The 26,252-nt window shown below is 38.2% G+C and overlaps 1 protein-coding gene across 12 annotated transcripts in view; it reads right to left on the reverse strand.

Annotated features, from left to right (window-relative positions):
• The window catches only part of FOCAD (focadhesin), a 301,886-nt gene that overhangs the window by 62,624 nt on the left and 213,010 nt on the right, over window positions 1-26,252 (reverse strand). For all 12 annotated transcript variants that reach the window (XR_014076742.1, XR_014076743.1, XM_081569987.1 and 9 more), the window contains 3 exons: window positions 17,251-17,343; window positions 10,519-10,607; window positions 7,331-7,375 (listed from right to left, as the gene is read on the reverse strand). Coding sequence is in view for 10 of the 12 variants with exons in the window: in XM_081569987.1 (XP_081426113.1) it covers window positions 7,331-7,375; window positions 10,519-10,607; window positions 17,251-17,343 (227 nt within the window). In the remaining 2 variants the exon portion in view is untranslated. The remainder of the gene's footprint in view (window positions 1-7,330; window positions 7,376-10,518; window positions 10,608-17,250; window positions 17,344-26,252) is intronic.

Consider the following 26,252-nt stretch of genomic DNA (forward strand, 5'->3'; position numbering starts at 1 on the left):
TAATATTATTCCGTAATTCCAAAGTCCTCCTACCGAGTAAAGCCCCCAAGGAGTCACTGATGACACACTCTTGGCCTGCCAACTCCATCATAATAGAACTCAGGCAACAGGGTACCCTTAGCACCAGACAGTTCAGTTCTCAGTTAGTCCTAGGATTGTGTGTAGTGCTAGTCGCTCAGTCATGTCTGACAGTTATCCCATGATTTGTCCATGAGATTCAGCAGGCAAGAACACTGGAGTGGGTAGCCATTTCCTTCTCCAGGGGAACTTCTCGACCCAGGGATGGAACCGAGGTCTCCTGCATTGCAGGCAGATCCTTTACCATCTGAGCTACCAGGGAAGCCAGGTTCCTATAAATACAGAGAATGTTTCTCTGAACCTGGACCTCGGACCTGAACTTGAACCAATGCATACATCTGAGAATGACTCCCTGCTTATCCTGGTACAGGAAGAGAACAGATGCGTGGATGTCCAGATCTGCTTCCCAGGCAAGTCTAGTACATCCAGCCCTAGGCCACAGTCGTGACTGAACATGTGAGTTAGTGGGCATTAACAGGTTAGTATAAAGTTGTGTTCTTGCATTTTTGTTTCCATTTGGTAAGAATGGAACTCGGGACTTGTCATTATCAAGTTCTTCTATCTATCAATTCATCCACTCCTTCCTTCTTTCTCTCTCTCCCACTCTGGTTGATTAAACTCAGTAAGGCTTTGTACTCTTGGTCATTTTGTTCACTATTTCTCCGATCATTTCTCTAAGAGGCCTGTCATATGTTTGATAAGACAACATTTACATTGTGGGATGAGGCAGGGGGAAAGAACAGAAAGGAAGACTTGAGGTTGAAGGAGTTTTGCAAGGAGGATTACTGGCAACTCCTATAGCTAATAATAAAATACCAGGAAGTAAGGCAAACATGTGGGCATTCCCAGGTGCCCTAGCCAGAAAACCAGTTAAAATCAAAATTAAATCTTTTATTTCTAATATTCTCTCTTTCCTTTAGCTGAGAATACCTTGAAGTCTGTTCTGCAAAAATGATCATGAATCCCTGAAGTTAGATTTAAAAAAAAGTTTTAAATTCTCAGTGAATGTATTACCCTGAAGAAATTCTTAGATGGTCACCAGAAATTGCATAACAAGTCTTCTAAATCAAGAACCTGGCAGTCCAGTGGTTAAGACTTTGTCTTCCAAAGCAAGGGGTTCGGATTCAATCCCTGGTTGGGGAGCTATTGTGTACCAAAAACCAAAATATAAAACAAGCAATATTGTAACAGATTCAATAAAGACTTTAAAAATGGTCCATATTAAAAAAAAAAATTGTCACGATGACATAAAGTGTCTTTTTAACCCTAAAATTCTAAAAGAGAATTTAGCCTCAGTTTTAAAACAGTGCCCCAAATAGTTGTATTTGAAGTTTCACTGGTCTTTATATTATTGACCATGTATTGTTTTTGTAAAATGGAGAAAAATATTTTTAAAGTCACTGGTAATTAGATCTTTGGATGCATACTAAAAGCATATCTGTACATTAATCTTTGAATAGAAAAAAAAAACAGTCACACAAGGTATGCTTAGGCCAAGTTATACATTCATAAGGGTACGGTGACTAGCTCTTCATCATCTTTACATTCCCCACAGGCCTTGCATAGTGACTTACGGAGAGAAGACACTCCATACATACTCATGAGACATATTCAAGGAGGAGCTAGCCAGGTGAAACTCTAGAATTTGTTCAGCAAAAACTCTTCACCTTGTTGATCACATAACTATCCCCAACCAGTCAAGCAGCGGTGACTAATTTGCATAATAACATGTCAGCATCAGTACAGTATTTATCTAGGCAACACCACTGACATTTTAATTAAATTGTCCTTTGAAACGGATGCCATTAACCTAATTAAAAAGCTCAAGGAAGGATGAGCTACACTGATGCTTTCTTAGGGACAGAGTATTACATTACATATTAGTGAGGTGACCCAATCCTTTGGGGATTTTTATCTTTAGGTTTAAACCTATTCAATTATTAAAAACAAAAATAAACTTACATCTGTCTAATCCTGTGACAAGTGTTTTACTTCCTACATTTAATTTATGCCTCAGAACAAAATAAGCCCTACACTGGCTCAAAGTGGCTTGTTGGCTCAGTGGTAAAGAATCTGCCTGTCTGCCAATGCAGGAGACGTGGGTTCAATTCCTGGGTTGGGAAAATCCCCTGCAGAAGGAAATGGCATCCAGCTCAAGTATTCTTGCCTGGGAAATCCCATGGACAGAGGAGCCTGGTAGGCTATAGTCCATGCAAAAGAGCTGGACATGACTTAGTAGCTAAAACAACCACCACCACCATCTAAGGCAGCCATAGTCCAAGGAACAGAAGGCTAAACTGGCAGGAGGTGATAAGGGGGTCCTCACATGATTGGAGGAAGCCAGTGGTAAAAAGTAACGAGAAGGCAGCAGAGTGATTTTTTTCTTCCTCTCTATCACTAATCTCTCAGCCTCTGGACCTTAACTATCTCCTGCTCACTTGTGAATCCCTAGTATTGCCAGGATGGTTTTATTTATTTATTTATTTTTATAAATTTATTTATTTTAGTTGGGGGCTAATTACTTTACGATATTGTAACAGTTTTTGCCATACATTGACATGAATCAGCCATGGGTTTACATGTGTTCCCCTTCCTGGACCCCCCACCCACCTCCCTCCCCATCCCATCCCTCTGGGTCATCCCATTGCCCCGGCCCTGAGCCCTTGTCTCATGCATCGAACATGGAATGGTGTTCTGTTTCACATATGATAATATACATGTTTCAATGCTATTCTCCCAGAACGTCCCACCCTCACCTTCTCCCTCAGAGTCCATAAAATTGTTCTATGCATCTGTGTCTCTTATTCTGTCTCGCATATAGGGTTATCGTTACCATCTTTCAAATTCCATATATATGCATTAGTATACTGTATTGTTGTTTTTCTTTCTGGCTTACTTCACTCTGTATAATGGGCTCCAGTTTCATCCATCTCAGTAGAACCGATTCAAATGTATTTTTTTTAATGGCTGAGTAATATTCCATTGTGTATATGTACCACAGCTTCCTTATCCATTCGTCTGCTGATGGACATCTAGGTTGCTTCCATGTCCTGGCTATTGTAAACAGTGCTGCGATGAACATTGGGGTACACGCATCTCTTTCAATTCTGGTTTCCTCAGTGTATATGCCCAGCAGTGGGATTGCTGGGTCATATGGCAGTTCTATTCCCAGTTTTTTAAGGAATCTCCACACTGTTCTCCATAGTTGCTGTACTAGTTTGCATTCCCACCAACAGTGTAAGAGGGTTCCCTTTTCTCCACACCCTCTCCAGCATTTATTGCTTGTAGACTTTTGGATAGCAGCCATTCTGACTGGTGTGAAATGATACCTCATTGTGGTTTTGATTTGCATTTCTCTAATAATGAGTGATGTTGAGCATCTTTTCATGTGTTTGTTAGCCATCTGTATGTCTTCTTTGGAGAAATGTCTGTTTAGTTCTTTGGCCCATTTTTTGATTGGGTCGTTTATTTTTCTGGAATTCTGCTGCAGAAGTTGCTTGTATATTTTTGAGATTAATTGTCTGTTGCTTCGTTTGCTATTATTTTCTCCCATTCTGAAGGCTGTCTTTTCACCTTGCTTATAGTTTCCTTTGTTGTGCAAAAGCTTTTAATTTTAATTAGGTCCCATTTGTTTATTTTTGCTTTTATTTCCAGTATTCTGGGAGGTGGGTCATGGAGGATCCTGCTGTGATTCATGTCGGAGAGTGTTTTGCCTATGTTTTCCTCTAGGAGTTTTATAGTTTCTGGTCTTACGTTTAGATCTTTAATCCATTTTGAGTTTATTTTTGTGTACGGTGTTAGGAAGTGTTCTAGTTTCATTCTTTTACAAGTGGTTGACCAGTTTTCCCAGCACCACTTGTTGAAGAGATTGTCTTTTCTCCATTGTATATTCTTGCCTCCTTTGTCGAAGATAAGGTGTCCATATGTGCGTGGGTTTATCTCTGGGCTTTCTATTTTGTTCCATTGATCTATATTTCTATCTTTGTGCCAGTACCATACTGTCTTGATGACTGTGGCTTTGTAGTAGAGCCTGAAGTCAGGCAGGTTGCAGGCCTTTTGTTTCTTTAGGTAGATATATTCCTAAGTATTTTATTCTTTTTGTTGCAATGGTGAATGGTATTGTTTCCTTAATTTCTCTTTCTGTTTTCTCATTATTGGAGTATAGGAATGCAAGGGATTTCTGTGTGTTAATTTTATATCCTGCAACTTTACTATATTCATTGACCAACTCTAGTAATTTTCTAGTAGAGTCTTTAGGGTTTTCTATGTAGAGGATCATGTCATCTGCATTCCAACATATGGAGGCTAAACAACACGCTTCTGAATAACCAACAAATCACAGAAGAAATCAAAAAAGAAATCAAATTATGCATAGAAACAAATGAAAATGAAAACACAACAACCCAAAACCTATGGGACACTGTAAAAGCAATACTAAGGGGGAGGTTCATAGCAATACAGGCGTATCTCAAGAAACAAGAAAAAAATCAAATAAATCAACTAACTCTACACCTAAAGCAACTAGAGAAGGAAGAAATGAAAAACCCCAGGGTCAGTAGAAGGAAAGAAATCTTAAAAATTAGGGCAGAAATAAATGCAAAAGAAACAAAAGACACCATAGCAAAAATCAACAAAACTAAAAGCTGGTTTTTCGAGAAGATAAACAAAATTGACAAGCCATTAGCCAGACTCATCAAGAAACAAAGGGAGAAGAATCAGATCAACAAAATTAGAAATGAAAATGGAGAGATCACAACAGACTCCCCAGAAATACAAAGGATCATAAGAGACTACTACCAACAGCTATATGCCAATAAAATGGACAACTTGGAAGAAATGGACAAATTCTTAGAAAAGTATAACTTTCCAAAACTGAACCAGGAAGAAATAGAAGATCGTAACAGACCCATCACAAGCATGGAAATCGAAACTGTAATCAGAAATCTTCCAGCAAACAAAAGCCCAGGACCAGACGGCTTCACAGTGGAATTCTACCAAAAATTTAGAGAAGAGCTAACACCTATCCTACTCAAACTCTTCCAGAAAATTGCAGAAGATGGTAAACTTCCAAACTCATTCTATGAGGCCACCATCACCCTAATTCCAAAACCAGACAAAGATGTCACAAAAAAGGAAAACTACAGGCCAATATCACTGATGAACATAGATGCAAAAATCCTTAATAAAATTCTAGCAAACAGAATCCAACATCATATTAAAAAGATCATACATCATGACCAAGTGGGCTTTATCCCAGGAATGCAAGGTTTTTTTAACATCCGCAAATCAATCAATGTAATACACCACATTAACAAATTGAAAGAAAAAAACCATATGGTTATCTCAATAGATGCAGAAAAAGCCTTTGACAAAATTCAGCATCCATTTATGATAAAAACCCTCCAGAAAGCAGGAATAGAAGGAACATATCTCAACATAATAAAAGCCATATATGACAAACCCACAGCAAACATTATCCTCAATGGTGAAAAATTGAAAGCATTTCCCCTAAAGTCAGGAACAAGGCAAGGATGCCCACTTTCACCACTACTATTCAACATAGTTTTGGAAGTTTTGGCCACAGCAATCAGAGCTGAAAAAGAAATAAAAGGAATACAGATAGGAAAAGAAGAAGTAAAACTCTCACTGTTTGCAGATGACATGATCCTCTACATAGAAAGCCAGGATGGTTTTAATAAGATAAGATCTATAAAATACTTTGAAATGTTTGATGAAAAGGTAACACCATGAGAACATAAATTATTTTTACTCAATATCACTGGGAATGTGAACACACTTTACTTAGGTATTAGTCATGAAATGATGCTTTGCAGATTTGAAGATTAAAGTCTTGATGAAATAAAATTTTAGAATGGAATGTGCAAAATCTACCGCAGAGGCAAAATTACAGTTTGTTTTAATAGAAAGATGTTAGTTTCTCCAGCATTTGAGCTTTTGTTACAAATGTCACGGCATTGTTTTTAACAGGAACTAAGTAGACTATTCAATAGAACAAACTAAGGTTAAAGGCGGTCCCCATCCCAGCACCTCCTCCCTTGCAATAAGAAGCTGAATGCTCTCCCACTGTGTCTGCAATTCACCAAACTACAGAAGCAGACACAAATGAGTTCCTATCGAACCCTCTCAGTACTTCAGTTTTCATTTTGTCAACAGAGACGTCAGCAGGTATTTCCCAGTGCCTCCCACAGAATGGAGGGTAGGGGAGGATTATCACTTTTCTTTCCCTTTAGTCAGAAGACATGAGGCTGAACAGTGATCAGGTACCGAGACCAGATTTTACAGCAAAGTATCTGTGTAAGAAATTGCCAGTGGAAAGTGATCTCTAAGGTAGATCATGTTTTATCTTTTTTTAGGCAAAGCCTATTTAGCTACAGAAGGTTCTGGGACATGAGGGAAATCAACTATACTGCAGTTAAATATTTCTAGATAATATGGACTTTCAGTACATATGAAATCCTCTAGGTCAAAGGTATATCTATATTATTTGGTGAATAAGAAGACAGGAAGTCAAACAGAAATGGCAGCAACTAAGGTGAATAGTGAAAAGAAATGTATGTAACTGACATGTAACTTACTACCAGGAAAAATTAGGCAGCTTGCTAACAAAGGGACCTGAAGAGATTGTTCAAGCAAGTTCACTAGGGTATAATTTTCTCAGTGAGAGGTGGCTTAAGATAAATAAAAAGCCTTAAGGTAGTAATGCTCAAGCTATTTTTGTTAAAGCAATCATAAAGATATGATAGAAACTGCCTGTTTACTGAGTCTTCACATTAGTTTTTAGTATTAAAAAATTCAATATTTAGATACTCGTGGTCCAATAGCACCAGGAGTATAAAGGCTCTGCCTTAAATTATTTACTGGCTCACACTTGAGATTTAATCATCTATTTGTAAAACAGACATAACTCACATTAGCAAAGACTTTTTCCCCCGTACTAAACTGCAATCCTTTAAATCTAAGCCAAAGCACAGAGCATTTTGTAAAGTGTACAACATGGACATATCTTTGATATACAAGTTATGTGCCTGTACTGCTTTCTCTGTATTTTCACAGAAAGACATGTAGTAAGAATTAACTGCATATGAGAAAGGACAATGACTGATTTTTTAAAAAAGAACTAAAAAGTCCTTTAAAATCCTTATGAAATGCCTGAAAAGGAGAAATTATTCATACCTGTAAGGGGAAAAAACGTTTATAGAAAATTTCTGGTAAGAGAATAAATGGATCTTACTTTGCAGCTGCTTTGGTGACTTCATCAGTCAACATGTCCCGAACCCTGCAATACAGTTGGAAAATAGGTATGAGATCTTATAGTAGAGCAAAAAAGCAATCTTTTTGCTTATTCATCAGTTAACAAGAACCTCTGGCAACGACTCCAGGTCTTAAAATTTCCATGTAGAATTTTAGTGTAAGGTGAAAGAACTTAATAAAGGGCTTCACCTCCAAGATAGTTTCATCTTCTTATTCCTTAGATTACTTAGTAGAAACAGGGACGGAGGTGAATGTAACTCATGTATAGGCAGTGTTGTCATGATATATATTCTTAAACTGAGTGGTGGGTGTACAAGTGTCCTTTATACTATTCTTTGTTATGGACTGAATGTTTGTATCTCCCGCTTCAAACTGACATACTGAAATCTTAACTCTGAATGGGTGGCATCTGGAGGTGGGATCTTTAGGAGGTCATAAGAGTGGGGCCCTCATGAATGGGATGAGAGTCCTTATAAGAAGACAGACCAGAGGGCTTGCTTTCTCTCTGCTCTCCACCAAGCGAAGCTACAAGGAGAAGGCAGCCCATCAGCAAACTTGGGAAGCAGGGCTTCACCGGCACATGTGGGCTGTCACCTTGATCTAGGGCTTCTTAGCTCCTACAGCTGTGGGAAATAAATTTCTGTTGTTTAGGTCATCTGGTCTATGATACTTTTGTTATAGAAGCCTGAACAAGATATTCTCTCTTTTCTACACAGGAGCTCATCAAGACAACAATTTACTACTCCCAAACTATAGATAATAGCATTGTCACTATGTATGTATACAAAGTAAAATTTAAAATGTTGGCTCCAATATACATGAAACTAACATCTTTATATGTCATTTATACCTCAATTTAAAAAAATGGTTATAAAGTTGAACTAAAAAAAACTACATTTATGGATTTAAAAGGAAGGTATGTTCAATTCAAATATTCATAGGATTTTTTTTCATATAAGAGTCTTAAGATAAAGTGAAAAACAATCATTGACAAATTTATATTATGAAGAAGATATAATAAATATCTTCACTATACACTTTGAGTTTCATAAATTTAAAGTTTTTATAATTATATAAATGTTTTGCAAATATAAATTGTATTTATAAATATTTGCATTTAAAATAAAATCTTAGCTATTCAGGACTCTCAGAACAAGTCATTCTTAAGAGCAAACTTCTTCAGAGAGTTGCAAACTGATCCTTAAACTTGTACTTTATAAAACCATTTGACAATGAACTTCTCTAAAACATATTGTCCAATCTTGGCCTTCCTAAATGGAGTATAGTGCATTCAGTGTATTCTTTTATTGGTCAACATGAAATATTTACACATGATGACCTGCCTGTACTTCTACATAGGGCGACAACCTCCACTAGGTCCCTCCCCCTACCTACTCTCCCTTCTCTGCCACATCACCAATTCTTCCTTCTCCACTTGCCTTACTCCGCTTAACTTGTGAACACACTGTAACACCTACCATCTTAGAAAAAGAAGTCCTCTAGCTATTGACCCATTTCACTGCATCTCACACCTCAGAACTCACTTAGAAGAACAGTTTATACTTTGGACTCCAGTTTACCTCCTTCCATTCTCTCTAGACCCTTCTATAATTTGGCTTTTGTCCCTACAAAACAGCTCCTTCTTGGTTAACAATGACTGTCAAGAGGCCAATCTAACGCTCAACTCTCAGTCTCCATCTTTCACAGTCTCAGAGCAGTATCTGACACAACTGATTGCTCTTCTCTTGAAACACTTTCTTCCCTAAGCTTTTAAGGTGGTTTTCAGATTCCATTCTCTCTTGGTTTTCCTCCTACAGTACCGATCACTAATGTTCCATCTGTTTTATTGGCTCCCTCTTCACCTGCCCTATTTCTAAATGTTGAAGTGCTCCAGGGCTCAGTCCTCTGACCTTTTCTCTGTCTTTGCTCATTTCCTAGATGACCTCATCCAGCATATGATTTTAAATGCAGTCGATATGCTGATGATTCCCAAATTTATATATCCAGCCCTGAACTCACCCTGAACTCTAGACTCACAGTCAACAACCTACTTGATACCTCCAAACTGTAGCTCTAATTAGGCATCTCAGGCTTAGCATATCTCAATCTAATTTCTACTCTAGATAGATCTGTATTTCTGTAGTTTTCTCTATCTTAGTAAATGAGAATGCCATATTTTTACTTATTCACAGTCAAAATCTTAAGAGTTATCCTTGACTTCCATCTCTTTCTCACATCCTTGATTCCATATGTCACCGTGTATATTTGGAATAGTACAGCTAACATACCACTCCCCAGATTATCATTTTCAGAAGATGAAACTAAAACCATGTGTAAAGGAAAATAGCAAATAGGGAGCAAAATCCAAATGCTTAATCTCTAATCTTAAATCCAATGTCATAATGTTTTAAACTGCATTGCTATTTTTAAAATGAATCTGGGAAATATAACTTAGAATAGAATTATTTAAACATGTGAGTACACACACACACACAGCTTCTGTTTTTCTACATATGCCAATTGTTAGTAAATTAAAAACTGAAACCCAAGTAACCTTTGAACGGATTTTTATATTAAAGAAACCTGTGGCTACAAGCAAAGTTATTTATTAGATTCTGGGCACTTTACTTAGATTTAGGCTGCTGTAACATTAATCTGACAAGGTATTCATCCCAACCTATGTAACAATTTAAACTGCTTTTAATGTGCCAGCACTTACACATTTCTAGATAATATAGTGGGAATTCACTGGGGGATGTCTGCCAAAGAAATTAAAGTCTTGACATGGTAAAGTGTTCCTACTAATGAAGATGTGTTGAGGAGGGAAGAGCAGGGCAGCAGAAGGTATTCTTTGACTAAATGAGTGAGAAAAACACTCAACCTTTATTCAAAAGCATATAAAATAATCAATTATAGGGAAAAAAGGGAAAAACAAACCATTTCCACACTGCTTAAGAAAACAATAAAAATATATAAAATCCATGAATAAAGCTCTCCTTCTTTTATCTGGGGAGAAGATGGAAAATACACCCATCACATCTTTGGCCCTTGCTCACTTAGGCTCATAGAGAGGTTAAAATTCCAACATTTAAGTCTTTAAAGGTTCACCTTCTCCTTCACAGTGCATTTCCCATGACAAATAATGAGCACAGAAAGCCATCCCCTTACCAGAGCCAGGCTGTGTTTTTTTTGTACTGCACCTCTTCAGGTCCTTCTTTTCCATGTTTTAACTGCAATTCCAGTTCGCCTATCCTTCCCTGCAAAAAGCACAGCATCCATCAGCATGCAAACTCTATGGCCAAAATGATCTTAAAATTTCTTTGGAAAACACTTAGGTAACAGATGGATCCTTTCCCAAGTGGCCTTAGGTGTTCCTGATAAGATAGCAGATTATGACAGAGGATGTGTGAGGGGAGGGATTTCCACATTCACCAAATAAGTATATCCTGGAGCAGGTGTATATTTGGCAAATTTAGTGCAGAGCATTAAATGTTGGGATATCTATTAAAAGCAGATTTGAAGTTCATAGATCCCATTTAACAAATCCTCCATATAGTAATAATCTGACTGTGTCAGCAGCTGCTAATTTGACACAATACCGAGATTGGGTTACCAGTATTAGAATGGTTAGAAAATGAGTAGGAACTACATAATACTTAAGATTTAGGTAAGGTGTAACAAAAATTATCATCAAACAGCTGCATACTACATTTCTATTTTTTGACTAAACTTACAGACATAATTCTCAACCAGTACCAGGCCAAAAAATAAATAAATATATAGCTAATATCATCAGCCTGTTAAAGGCAAGACCTTCAAATACTTATTTTCTGTTTTATTTTATTTTACACTCAGAATTATTTTGATCAGATACTTTCCCCTTTCCTGCATCACCAGTTACATTATTTAAATATAGTTAAAATTCTGGTTTATTGATATATCTTGAATCAAACAAGAACTTATTATTATGTATTACAGAGTAATACCAAACTGTTTTCAGAAGTGTTTGTGTGGCTTATGTTCCCACTAGTGGTAAATGATTTCTGGCTATCTCACATCCTTGACAGCATTTGGCATTGTCAGGCTTTTAAATTCTTACCATTTTGGGGAGTGTGAAAATGGGGCCCTTTATGGTTTTAATTTTCATTTTACTGTTTACTGAGATTAAGCATCTTTCCAAATGTTTAAAGACTATTTGGGTTTCTTATTCTGTTCTTTTTTCTATTGGTTGATTTTCCTTGTTGATTTTAGAGATCTAGGGTGTGCTCAACAGAAGAAAAATGTATCTCTCTATATATTCTAGAGAGGGAAGCAATACAGCTTTAGGTTAAGGATGTGGGTTCTGAAATCATGGTGTCCTGACCTAATGGCATTTCTATTTGTGTGCTGTGTAAATTTGGGCAAGTTACTTCACCTCTCCAAGCTTCAGTTTCCATTTGTAAAATATAGCAAACACCTAACTTATGGTATTACAGTATCACATTAAATAATGTGAAAAAGTGTCTATTTAATATAGTGACTGGGAATAATTGCTACCATTATAAGGTCTGCTGTAGAAAACAAATCCCCCTTATTATCTTCTTATAAGCTATTCTCTCATGAATATATATATATATATATAAAACCTTCTTGAAATAATTCATATTTTTAATCTGCATACTCTGAAAGAGTAAAAGGTTCCCCAAAATGTAATATCCAGTTGCACGTCCCTGTATTTCTCTCATACACTCTCATTACTAGCCTATAAGCTCATTGACAAGGACAAGGACAATTTATCCAGCTAAGGAGGCCTTGTATTTTGCACAACCTCCAGCACATAGTGCCCTGGGGCTCACCAGTTCAGCACACTGAGATCTGGGGGGCATTCTGTTCACATTCTTCATAGTTTCTATTTCCCTCAATCAATGTCCATCCCCACCTCGGTGTTTTCAATGATAGAATTCTGACCTTTTCATTCTCCCTCTGTCTCTTGGAGCAAGGTATCAGAGGTGGTCAAACTGGCAAGATATTAATATTTAATATTGATTGTAGCCTTCCAAGAGGGTAGGCAAAACAGAAAATTATGCTTATTGCCTACCTGTTTATTATGCTTCTTAAATCATTCCTCTTTCCTCCTAAAATATTTATGTTCCATAATGCTTTCCGTAAAAGATAAGAAATTAAAAGGTTAAAAATCTGTTCAGAAATAAACAAAACACAAAAAGGCCAGTATACGTGCAGCCTCTTGAGAAGGCCTACTTTTCTGATCTCTCCTGTAGCCATAAATCAGTACAACTGTATTGTGACTAATTACATTTTTCATTTTTCCTTTCTCAGAGTTTTGGTTCTTCTCAATCTTCTCTTCTGAAATGTCTCTAACTCCTTCCATCCAGTCAATGTTAGGCTATTTATTCAGACCCACTTTGCCATCCAATTCTTCATCTACTGATACGAGATCCAGTGGCATTTAACTCAGTCTCCTCTGCTTCTGGTTAACAGCTATGGTTAAGAAGATGGGTGAGATGGGGGGAAACACTCATTGGGAAAGAAAAGGCTGAAACGATCACTTGAACTGAGAATTTTGGATAGCCTGTAGATTCTAATTATTAATTTATCCATTCATCTTCCTTTAAAAAAAAGATACCTTCAGCCTGTGTAACTACAACTTGCTGATTACAGTGAGCAATTTTGCCTAATTCTAAACTTGCACACTAAAAACAAACAAACAAAGAACCTTTACAAATAGTCAAAGAGTAATTTACTAGTAGTCACAATTCCTGACTGGTTTTGACTTCAGATTATTGTGTGGCCAGCTGACCAATGCAGGAAACAAGTATCTTCAGTCAACCTATTTTAACCCCTCTGTCCTGTCTGAGGTCATAGTCATAGTCCTTAAGGACCCTTTGTAAGGGTCCTTTGTAAGGAACCTTTGTATAAAAAGGTTGGAAACCTTAACCTCCTTACCATCCCTCAAAAGGAGCAAGGTCAAGTTGACTGGATGGCACCTTACCAAAATGGAATCAAAACTGTCAGTCAACCTGTAGCTGCATTTTTCAACTTCATGGGAAGAAATTCAAACACCTCCCCATGTCAATCACTTTGATATGCTTATAATTCAAAATCTCATGTTCCTGTGGAAAATTAGATGAGGCTAGAAGCTGACGCCCAAGTGAAAGCCACTAGAAGTGTTCAAATTGCAAACTTATTCACATTACAGTCAACCTCCAGGAAATAATGCAAAATGTACCTTTCAGAGTGTCTCCTAGGCTTATTGAATAAAACATGGCTCCTCTAAATGATGCCCTAGTCTACAAAACATGTCTAGTACCAGATGGAAGTAACTACGCCTCCTGTACCAAAGAGCTATCCTCCAAGACGGAAATTCTTGATATAGATGAGAAGTTTGGCAGTTGCTCTAATTCTTCTAAGATCCTGTAAATTCTATTTAAGTGTGTGGGCTCATTATAAAAACCCAACCTGTTAAACACTTAAAATGCATCAGCATATCAAATAATGATAGCCTATAGAACACTGCTATACTTTTAAAATAATACTGAAAATCTTTTTACAGTCCCTACTTTGAGTTTCACCTCTTAATCACCAATTCTCAACGGAACTAGACTTATTAGAAATCCAAAGGAAAGAGATTTTAATTGATAAATAAATACACATAAAGATACATACTGTCACCAACAACAATAGAAAAGGCAGAATAATTGACCTGTATTATTACAAATACTCAGCTGGATTTTCAAAAATTGATCTCGAAAATATGCATCATTTTGCATCACTTTGCATCATTTGCAACAACTAATGATGGTGTTGGGCTGTCCAGGTGGCTTGGTGGTAAAGAATCAGCTTGCCAAAGCAGGAGATGCGAGTTGGATCTGTGAGTAGGGAACATTCTCTTGCAGAAGGAAATGGCAACCCACTCTAGTATTCTTGCTTGGGAAATCCCATGGACAGAGGAGCCTGGCCGACTACAGTCCATAGAGTTGCAAAGAGTCAGAGGCACACAATGATGGTGTTAGGGAAAAAGCATGACATGATGGCAAAGGCTGTGGCTCTGGAATCAGACAAATCCAAGTTAAGTTCTATTTCTCTCATTTACTGACTGTTGGGTTGTGTGCTGTTTGCTTTGCTTTCCTGCTAACCCTGCTTTCCCATCTATAATCCCATTCTACATGAGGTTAACAATACCTACTTCTAAGGGCTTCTGTAAAGATGAATTGAAATACTAAATGTTACATGTTGGACATGGTGGACAGACACTAGTCATTTAATAAAGGTTTTATTATGAAAAGGAAACCATAGAGCATTTTAAAAAAATCAATTGCTTGTCATCTACATGGTATACCATGAGTGTACGCTTAGTTGCTCCGTTGTGTCCAACCCTTTGCGACCCCATGGACTATAGCCTGCCAGGCTCCTCTGTCCATGGGATTCTCCAGGTAAGAGTACTAGAGTGGGTTGCCATTCCCTTCTCCAGAGGATCTTCCCAACCCAGGGATAGAACCTGGGTCTCCTGCATTGCAGAAGATACTTTACCACCTGAGCCATCAAGGATGCCCATGTTATACCACAATCCTGTCCAATTTGACCTTTTTTATGCTAAGAGCTAAATTAAATTCTCAGGACATTCTGCAGGAGAAGCAGTTATTCTTGATGCCTTCAGGTGCCTGTATTGGAATAGATCCTCTATTAAAGCATCAAAGACTGAATATGTTGTAGCAAGGTTTTAAGACGCAAACATAAATGCTGAGATGCTTAGTCATTCCTCTGGCCCTGCCTCCATCCTTTAGGACAGTGGTCCCCAACCTATTTGGCACCAGGGACCAGTTTCATGGAAAACAATCTTTTCACGGACCAGAAGGTAGGAGGAAGGTGGTCTTAGGATGATTCAAGCACATTATATTTATTGTGTACTTTATTTCTATTATTATTACATCAGCTCCACTTCAGATCATCAGGTATTAGATCCCGGAGGTTGGGGACACCTGTTATATTTAACCACAACACCTTATTTCTTAAGACTTCATGAAAATCTTATTTGGGGTCATAAATTTCTTCAGTAATTTAGATTTTTTTTCTATCATCCTCAACAATGAATCTTAAGCTAGGAAAAAGGATTAAGTTAGTAGGTTTTTTTTCCCTCATAATGTTAATTGTTTATATATTCCCAAATTGGTTAAAGTTATTCCTAATTTTTGAAATTCACAAACTATAACTTACAATATTATTGGAATAAAAGAGGTCAAATTAAGCATAATTCATTTATTTAGTGAGCACCTGCTATGTTTTAGACATCATGTCAGGTTCTGGAGAGACAACAGATAGGAAAACAGCTTCTGACTATAAGGAAGAGAGACAACTGGAGTGAGACCCTGGACACATAACTAAGGTGATGAGGGCTTCTAAAGGGAAGCATGGGTTCTAAGGAAGTGTACGCGAGGGGCAGACAACACTAGGGGGAGAGGGGAGGCACACAGATAAAACTATACAGAACAAGTAGAAATTTGCCATTCCAACATGTGCCCCTTAAACCACCATGACTAACTATACATACAAAGTGAAACTTACTCCTGGAATTTGACAAAAAGAGAAAAGCTGTAAAAGAGCTTTGAATAAGCAAAGGGAAGTAGCAGTGTCTGCAACAGAAGAACAGTGTAGGTAAAAGTCAAACGGTTAGGGTATACTTCCCTGGTGGTCCAGTGGCTAAGACCCTACATTCCCAATGCAGGGGGCCTAGGTTCGATCCCTGGTTTGGAAAGTAAAAAATTAAGAGGTTAGGGAAGATATGCTGTGTTTAGGAAAACAAAGAAATTGAGCAAGGTTCAAAATGCAGGGGAAGGGTTAAGACATAAAGCTGGAGATGAAAGCAAGTCTAGATGGAGAGGGGGCAGGTACAAGATGATGAACTCAGTCTGGGATGTACTCAAGTTGAGGTGCTGTGGGCCAGCCATGGGGGACATCAGGCACAATAACAGACATTCACCAAGCAGCAGGACACAGGAGAGTAGCATTCAAGAGGGAGCTCTGGATGGAACACATATTTGGGGGGGGCATCACACTTAAAATTTAAGTGCAGTTATATATGTATGCTTCACATTCTTTTATGAGCAAAAATAACCATTGCATTTTTTATTGGAGTATAATCGCTTTAAAATGTGTTCGTTTCTGCTGTACAATGAAGTGAATCAGCTATATGTATGTATATTTCCCATCCCTCTTGCTGCTGCTGCTGCTAAGTCGCTTCAGTTGTGTCCAACTCTGTGCGACCCCATAGACAGCAGCCCACCAGTCTCCCCCGTCCCTGGGATTCTCCAGGCAAGAACACTGGAGTGGGTTGCCATTTCCTTCTCGAATGCATGAAAGTGAAAAGTGAAAGTGAAGTTGCTCAGTCATGTCCGACTCTTAGCGACCCCATGGACTGCAGCCTACCAGGCTCCTCCATCTATGGGAGTTTCCAGGCAAGAGTACTAGAGTGGGTTGCCATTGCCTTCTCCGCCATCCCTCTTGAGCCTCCCTCTAACCTACCATCATCCCACTTCTCTTGGCCATCACAGAGCACCTAGCTGAGCTCCCTCTGCAATAAAACAGCTTTCTACTAGCCATCTATGTCACACAGGGTAGGGTATATATGTCAAACCTAATCTCCCAATTTGTTCCACCCTCCCGTTCCTTGCCTGAATCCACACGTCCATTCTCTAGTCTGCGTCTCTATTCCTGCCCTGCAAATAGGTTCATCTGTATCATTTTTCTAGATGCCACATATTTGCATTAATATAAGTCAGAAAGAAGAAAACTGCTGCATTTTTGATAATGCTATTTTCCTAAGTGCTTTTACATTAAATTCATATTTGCAGTAAACCTTAAAAAAGAGAGAGGCCTTAAAGCAAGCCATGCCCATGATTTCATTACCTGCAAAATGGCATGATAAGCACGAGTCATATACGCGAGCCAGGCCTGGGGGAGAAAAATTGCCCGGTGCCACTCGGAAAGTTGGATATGAACCTGTGGAGAAAATGTACCATAAGTCAGGCTGCACAATATTAAAACAGAATAAAATGAAAATTGTATCAGGAACTCCTTCTTTCCCTTCATTTCAATGGTTTAGATTCTAAAACAAACCAAATCCGTCTAGGATCATAACCGCAAATAAGATCTTTTGGAGATTTTCAAAGCAGAGGAGTTTAGAGTCCTGCAAAGACAAAATAAAATAAGCCTGGAATTTTCTAAATTAAAGCAAATAAAATCCTACAATGACCACAAGTCAAGATGCATGTGTAATACAAATATGTCTTTGAAAATTAGGGAGAAACTCTAGAAAGCCTCTTGTCAATGTCAGGAAACTAGGTTTTGTCTAACAAATCCCCCTAGTAATTTTAAATAAAAATAAATATTTCTTACATCCTGGACTTCCAGTATGACAGTTTCTGAAGTAATAAACTTAAATTGCCAACAGAAATATCATGTTGTGTAGAAACCATCGTGGTAAGAGCATGCAAATGAGTCCCGCACACAGCAATTGTGCACACCACTAGATAAATGCCCTTTAATCAGTGTGGGTAAACAAGAGAAAAATGATACATGCCAACACTGAAATCCTGTTTCTGAAGACAGGCCCAGACAAAACATCTGGTTTTCATAGTCATTTCTGTTTCTACCTATTAGTATACGGCTATCTTGCAACAAATCTTGTCAAGGTCTGCTTCTGTTAAAGAAAGATCACTCAAGAAAAAAAATAGTCACAGTGCATCACATTTCATGTTTCCTGTAACTCCTCTCATCTAAACTCAAACAACGGAAACTTTAGTCTGTGTCTCACAGACAAACAGCAACAACAAACACATAAAAAGGACAAATTTCTATATGACTGCCCCAAGATCATGATAACTACAGTGTTTAGGGAGATTTTTACTATATGACAGGAATTAATTTTCTCAAGTGCTTTGTGATAGGGAAGAGAACAGCCTCTCTGAACAGAGTTGGTTTCCATGGCTTCTGATATTTTCTTTCATCCCTGTCTCAGTGTGGGCCTACAACGAGCAAGGGACTCTGGAAGGATATGAGGATTATAAATCGATCAGTGACTGCAGAGGCTTCAGAAATGGGCAGAGAGAGTCACAAATGGCCATAAATAGATTATGAAGCGTCTGTGGGAACAAAGAGATCAGTTCTGTCTGAAATCTACACCCCTCATCCCATTGTTTCTTTTTTAAAAATCAGATACTCAACAGTATGAAAGAGATATTCAGATCACGAAATAAACTTAAAAAAATTATAAAGACAGGTTTCTTGCTTTTCTGGTTAAGTACTCATTCTGTCAAGTAGAGTAGAGGGAGCCTTGTTGACATATTAACAAAACTCCTTGAAGGAATGAACCCACCAATTCCTGCTTCCTCTCTCATTGTTGAGGAAGCTGTGGAGGCACTAATTGGTCCTTGACCTTGCTCTCTGTTTCCAAAATGTGGGGACTTCCCTTTAACTTTTTTCCTATCAATTCTGTTTTCTTTCCATAAAATAGATGAACAATCTTTGAGTTCTATTTTGAGATCTGGATTACACAGAAAGAAAACCAACACCACAACTAAAACTTTTACCTCTTACTTCAGAACTTCAAAATATCTTAAAATTTTGCTGCCAAATAATCCACGGACATCACTGCACAACTGAGAATATCCACGTGCTGTGTGCTAAGTCGCTCAGTCGTGTCTGACTCTTTGCAACTCTGTGGACCATAGACCGACAGGCTCCTCTGTCCATGGGATTCTCCAGGCAAGAACAGTGGAGTGGGTTGCTGTGCCCTCCTCCAGAGGATCTTCCCAACCAGGGATCGAACCCAGCTCTCTTACGCCACCTGGGAAGCTCAAGTCTCGGCAAATTGGCAAAGAGACTACTGAATGTTTTTGGAAAGACAATGATCTCAATTGCTTCTTAAACTTGAGTTAAGAAAAGAAAGTAGTATGAAAAAAATGTAAAGGTAAATAAGCAAATCAAATGTCGAGCTTCTAAGAACAAAGACGCTCATGCCAGGAAACCTATTTAAAAGGAGGTTATAAACTGAAGGTTAAAGCTACTCCTCCTGCTGCTACTCAGACCACATCTGAGAGAGGGTGCAGGGAGGCAGTCAGGCTTGAGCATAGACACCAGCCTGAACTCCCCAGGTTTCCTGAGATTACACCTAGTCTTAGTTTTCTGTGGAGTTAGCTGGGGCCGAATCTCCTGTAAAATGCATTTTCTCACTTACAGAAGAGAGACTTAGGGAAGTGGCTTGCATACAGCCATACCTTTACTCTCCAGCTATGCTACAGACAGAAGAGACTTCCTTGACCATTTTTAACACAGCACATTTTAGGATCCCATTCCAATTCAATACATAACCCTCCCATATAGGTTAATGTTGCTAGGCTGACAAGTATAATTAGCATTTTTAAAGTATGAAAATCATGTATCATTTGTTATACTTGTGAGAAGCCTTTGAAGGAAAGCCAATCAACAAACAAGTTCCAAATCATGACGTTTCAGCCCTGTTATTCAACAGATGATAAAGCAAGGTTCTCAAGTACTGTGCACTAAGTTTTAATTAACATGTGCAATATACTTTTTCTAAGACTAACTTTGCATACCCATGAAATGACAGGTGTCTGATGGACTGCTGAGGTGAGCAGGTTCTATGATTTAGGAAAGAATAAGAGTTTCTGTGTATAAGAGGTAGTACTAAGTATAATGAAACATTACTGCATGTGCCTAAAAGAAGAGACCATGTTATGGAAATATGCAAATAGAAGGGGGAAAGAAGGATAATAAGGCCAGAGTGGGGACAGAAGCAGATTACAGGACCAATAGCGTGATCAGTGTATCTCACTGAGAAGGTGAAGCCTGAGTGAAAACTTGAAGATGAAGATGTAAAAACAAAGGAAAGTGCTGGTGGGAATGGAAAATGGTTCAGCTGCTATGGAAAACAGTTTGGTGGTTTCTCAAAAAGTTAAATATAGAATTATGACCCAGCAATTCCACTCCTGGGCTTGAATCTGCCTGCAAATGCAGGAGACTCAAGAGACATGGGTTCAATCCCTGGGTTGGGAAGATGCCCTGAAGAAGGAAATGGCAACCCACTTAAGTATTCTTACCTGGAAAATTTCACAGACAGAAGAGCCTGGTGGGCTACAGTCCACAGGGCTGCAAAGAGTCCAGACATGGCTAAGCATGGGCACACACACACATACACAATTCCACTCCTAGGTATATACTGAAAAGAACTGAAAATACATATTCAAACAAATACTGTAATACATGCTCAAGCAGCACTTTCACAATAGGTGAAAGGTGGAAATAACCCCTGAATGAATTTGTTCATGAAAGAATAAATGGATGAACAAAAAATGATACATCCACAATGGAATATTATTTGGCCATAAAAAGGAACGAAGTACTAATGTAGGCTACAACATGGATGTACCTTGAAAACATGATGTGAAAGTGAAAGAAGCCAGACACAAAAGGTCACATATTATATGATTCTATTTATACGAAATGTCCAGAACAGGGAAATCCATACAGATAGAAAGCAACTTAGTGGTTGCCAGGGATGGGGAGATGAAGAAGTGGGAGGGAACATTTAATGTATACATGGTCTCATTTGGGAGTGATGAAAAGGTTTCAGAGCTAGATAGAGGTGATGGTTACACACTGCAAAGGTACTAAATACCACTGACTTACACACTTTAAGCCTTAAAATGGTTAGTTTGATGTTACATGACTTTTAGTTCAATCAAAAAACAAAATAAAAGATAAGGCAAAGGTCCCTAAAGTGACTGCATGGCTCACTGTTTTAGGAACAGAAGGGAGGCCAGTATGAGCACAGATAGAGAAGCAAAGAGGAGAGTGGAAACAGAGAGGGCTGGTGAGTCAACAGGAGAAAGGATGGCCTTCTAGGTCAGTTCTCAGGACTTGCCTTTATTCTCACTAAAGGGGGAGTCATTATAAAGTTTTGAGACAAATGATATGATCTAATCTACATTGCAAAAGGACGTTATGGACTGTTCTGCCGAGAAGAGACTATAGTGGGCAAAGGTCAAAGCAGAGAAATCTGCTCAGAGGCACCAGCAAAACTATAGGTGAGAGATATTGGTGGCTCCGAGTGGTATCATTACGACTGCAGAATAATAGTTTTCAAGTATTTAGTTACGTAATTTTTCCACCTCACCTCAAATGTTAAGTAAAATGCCAATATATAAAACACAAATCAGAGAAGCAAAATCTGTCTAGATGAAGTAAGGAAGATGGTTGAGGGCTTGGTGCTCAGCCCTCATGATCATCTCAGTCTACTCTGTGGTGGTCCCTCGTGAGTGCTCATGCACGCATGCTCAGTTGTGTCTGACTCTTTACGACCCCATGGACTGTACAGCCCACCAGGCTCCTCTGTCCATAGGATTCTCCAGGCAAGAATACTGAAGGGGGTTGCCATTTCCTTCTCCAGAGGATCTGCCCAACCAAGGGACAGAATCTGCATCTGTTAGCCTGTGGTGGTCCCTATAATTCTTTAAAATGCAGTTTTAACTAGAGGCACATAAGAGAGATCAGTGGTTGTCAGGAGATGGGGGAGCACAGGAGGGGCTGACTGTAAAGGGGTATGGGGCGATTTTAGGGTACTAGAACTGTCCTTATCTTGACTGTGGTACTGATTGGATGAATGTGTTCACTTCTCAAAATTCATAGAACTATACACTAAAAGGGGAGAAACCTACCATATGTATATAACTCAATAAAATAAAATTTAAAATACATAGTTTGAAAATGACCACTTGTAGAACATGTACTTCTCAAACATTCACCTCCCACTACTTAATACCCTCTGTACACTTCTTTGCATCATCATTCAAAAGCTACTCTCCCTCTTATCATTCCTCTATCAACATTGCAATATTACTCCATCAATATTGCAGTCATTCAGATTTGAAATTTCTGATTTATCCTGGATTTCTCCCTTGCCTCCAACTCAATTGTCAGCTCTACCTCTGAAATGTTCACTACATTTGTCCCTACTTTCTTCCTCACTGAGTTAGTCTTAATTCCTGCCTTAATTATTGAGGCCACCTAGCTCATCTCTTAACAGTCTAAAATCTTTCTTCCTTCTAATACACCCTGAATGGTGTTGCTACTATTATATTAACTCAGAATTTTTCAAAAAACCTTTGATGGTTCATTAAAGAATAAAGTCCAAAATTCTTCTATGCTATGTCCAAAATATTTTAGAATTAAAAGTACACCATTTACTTTAAGAAATAATTTGTTGTTATGTGAGAACTCTGCTGGCTAAGATCCTCAACCAGCTTCCCCACTAATTTTCTGCTCCTCTCTTTCATTTAACCTGTATTCTGGTTCACTTGGGTTATAAACCAATTTCCGAGCCTGTCCAATACTCTTCAAGACCTTCGCATTCACTGATTGCTTCCATGGCTTTGAATGCCCTGCGTTCCTCTCATCTCTACTTACATATTTCTCCCATTCCTACACTTCCAGGACACTATACTATACCTCTCTTGTTATACTTAACAGATTGCATTTTTTTTTTGATGGACGCTAATCATACCAACCTAAGGGCAGATATCATATTCTATTCACGAATCCCTCTCACGGACACTGAACCCACAATAGTGTCTCACACATAAATGTTCACTTAAAGACCTGCTGAGCTTAACCAAATTAAATGTACAGTATTCGCTTTAAGGCAAAATCTTGTCATGTGAAAACTACACTATCATAAACAAGTAATCACAGAGAGTTATGATGTGTGAAAACACAATGTTAGAAAACCATTTTAATAGGCACAGCTAAACTCTAATACAAGTTGTTGAGGATACAGTTATTTGAAATTTATAAAACATGTTCAAAATGTTCTGGCTGGGAAATGTTTCATTCCAGATTAAAAACACTGTGAGAGACAAAGCGAAATTTAAAGTGAGTATTAACAAACTTTACAGTTTGAAATTTCCTAACTAAACATTTTAATTAGTATCACACAAGTTCTAATGACGTATACCTGAAATACTACCTCGACAGAAAATATCCTGCTTAGAAACACAATTCACAAACGTAGAGCAAATGTCAAAAGACAGAATGAAAAAGGATCTAGTTTCCTCATGGACACATATTTTACTTGAAGGAACTATGTATGGGTGTGCTTAGTTGCTCAGTTGCATCTGACTCTATTCTACCCCATGGACTCTAGCCTGCCAGGCTCCTCTGCCCATGGGGTTCTCTAGGCAAGAATACTGGAGTGGGTTGCCATTTTCTCCTCCAGGGGATCTTTCTGACCCAGGGACCGAACCTGGGTCTCCTGAATTGTAGGCAAATTCTTTACTGTTTGAGCCACCAGGGAAGCCCTAGAAGGAACTACATGACCACTTAATTTGATAATTTACAGTTCAGAATACATTGCCCAGAAGTTTGGTAATGTTCTCTGCCTCTTGAGTGATCTTAACAAATATAATTATTCATTTATAAGGAAATACTCATTTCAACAGCCCTTCATTAAATAACTTATATCATGTAAGTCAAGCATTGGTGAGGTTGACTATGAAACTGGAATGGGACAAGGTAGAACAGCACGTAAAACTGACAGGTCAAGTGTTTGCTATGGATTTTAAAACCTCAATCTCACAAAGTAAGGCGTTTTCATGTTTCCCAGATGTATATATTATTATCAAAAGAATAAAAGCATTTAACTTTAGTTGCTACCCAGACACACCAATACTGAGTCACTACATTGGTCTGTGACATATGTACACTTCTCCCACATTCTCAAAATAAAAACCATTTGTACTTAGTGTTAGAGACCCCCAAGGCCACTCAACGTCCCACTGTATATAAATAAGAAAGCACAGGCTTCAGTTGTCTGTCAATAGTAATCTTGTTTGCACAGAATAATTTTTTGTTATTCCCGTCCCCTGACAAATACTGACTGGAAGACAAGAAGGGAGGGCTTGTGAAGGACACATTTTTAAAGGAGAATGACATTCATCACTTTGTAGGTGTTTTCTGGACATTTTAAACTCTCTCTCTCCTCCCTCCCTCCCACTTTCTCTCTCTACCTCAGTCTCTCTTCTCTCCCCCCACTCCCCTTTCCCATCAGGATAACATTAGCTTGAAAGCTGACAATTCAATCATGTCTCAAGCAACCATTTACTCTGTTATTTAACAGGAAGGGGGAAAACCCTGTTACCATAACAACTCACATCGCACAGTAATTACAGAGTCTCTAAAATACAGCAAACCATACTTTTCACAGTGTTTTCTAAGGGGAATGTGTAACAAGCACAGATACCACTTCTCCCAATTATTATTCAAAATTTTCATCTGATTGTTTCTCATTGCATGAATGCTAACTTACTCCATGCTTTTCGCAAGAAATACATTTTTAAATAAAGAAGGCACTGAAAGAAAAGGGCAAATGATGGGTTATAGCCCATGTACTTTTGGGTATCTAGGGAAAAATGTAAAGAAGGCAGAAGAAAAAATATAACTTATTATAAGGCAAAACAAACAAGTGATGATCAATTTCAAAAGAAAGAAGAAAAAAATCTCATTCAGAGTAGTGTCGGCAATAAGCCCAATAAAGGTTTCGCTGAAAAAAAGATGAAAAAAGAGCTCATTACCTAGTGCTAAGGCAGAAATATGGTTGGGTAGCAGCAGCAGGATCAGGAAAATTTGCATGTGCCCAAAGATGGAGGAAATAATGAAGCAAAGCTGCCATTCTCATCCAGGGACAAATCAGTATCATCCAATTTAGGGGAGAGTGTCATGTCAGAGTTAGAAATGCCAAAGGATGACAAGACAGGCAGCAACTTCCAGGGAAAGAGATATGTCATTCACCTTCAGCTTCCTCATCAAATGGAGCCAAGTCAGTTTCAGGATGAGAAGAAGTAGTCATAGATAAGGGCAGAGGAGGAGCTTGAAGAAGCACTGGTAGGTCTGAAATGACCCCTGCTGGTCCCCTTTTCAAAGGAGCAAAGAGAGCGAGGGCACTTCAGTTTTAGAGAAATCTAAACTACCCTGGTAGGTCAGGTCAAACCCAATTCAGACTTAGGTCCATGAGTCTTCTCAAAGTATAACATGGGAGAGTTTCAATTTAAAACAAAAAGTTTTTAGAAAGAAGGGTGTTAAAGAATTCATCACAGATGAAAACAGCTAGTTTTCCAAGACACTGAAAATACTTGATTTAACTAATATCGTTATTGAGAAATATTGACAATTACATGGAGCAAAATACACTTAAAAAAATGAAGAGCAGAGCATTTGAATATTCATTTACCCATTCATTCACTCACTCACTCATCTATAGTTGTATGCATTAGGGCTATAGAATATCCTATAGGTATATGTAACCTTTGGCAGAGAGGGGAAGCTAAACCATATAAATGAATAACAACACAAACAGTTCAAATGACAATAGTGTCATTTCCTAGTAAGATCTCAACAATTATTAGATTCACCATCAATTTAACTGCAACATTTCTGGAAAAAGGAGACGATCCCACTAAATGCACATATCAAATATAAGACACACCCAAGTTTCGAAAGGATTAAAATCATTTATAAAGTGTCTACTATGTGCCAGGAATACCAAGAGCTGGAACTACATATGGCTAAAACAAACTCCCTGATTTTATGAACTGCACACTTTAAAAAAGGAGAGATACATACTAATTGTCATGTATGCTGTGCCACCAAAATTCCCTCTTCAGGATTAGTAGGGATGGATGGATAGATAGTGTAAATAGTCTCATATATTACGTAACTTGAATTCATAGTTACAAACTTTCCTAAAGCAAACTCCAAGCCCAGATTTTCACTAGAAAATTCTACCACTTAAGGAAAAATTACTAGGAGAGCATTATCCTGATAACATATCAGGCAAA

Source organism: Giraffa tippelskirchi, chromosome 1, assembly GCF_054371585.1.
Source record: "Giraffa tippelskirchi isolate mGirTip1 chromosome 1, T2T-mGirTip1v1.2.pri, whole genome shotgun sequence".
Taxonomy (NCBI): Eukaryota; Metazoa; Chordata; class Mammalia; order Artiodactyla; family Giraffidae; genus Giraffa; species Giraffa tippelskirchi.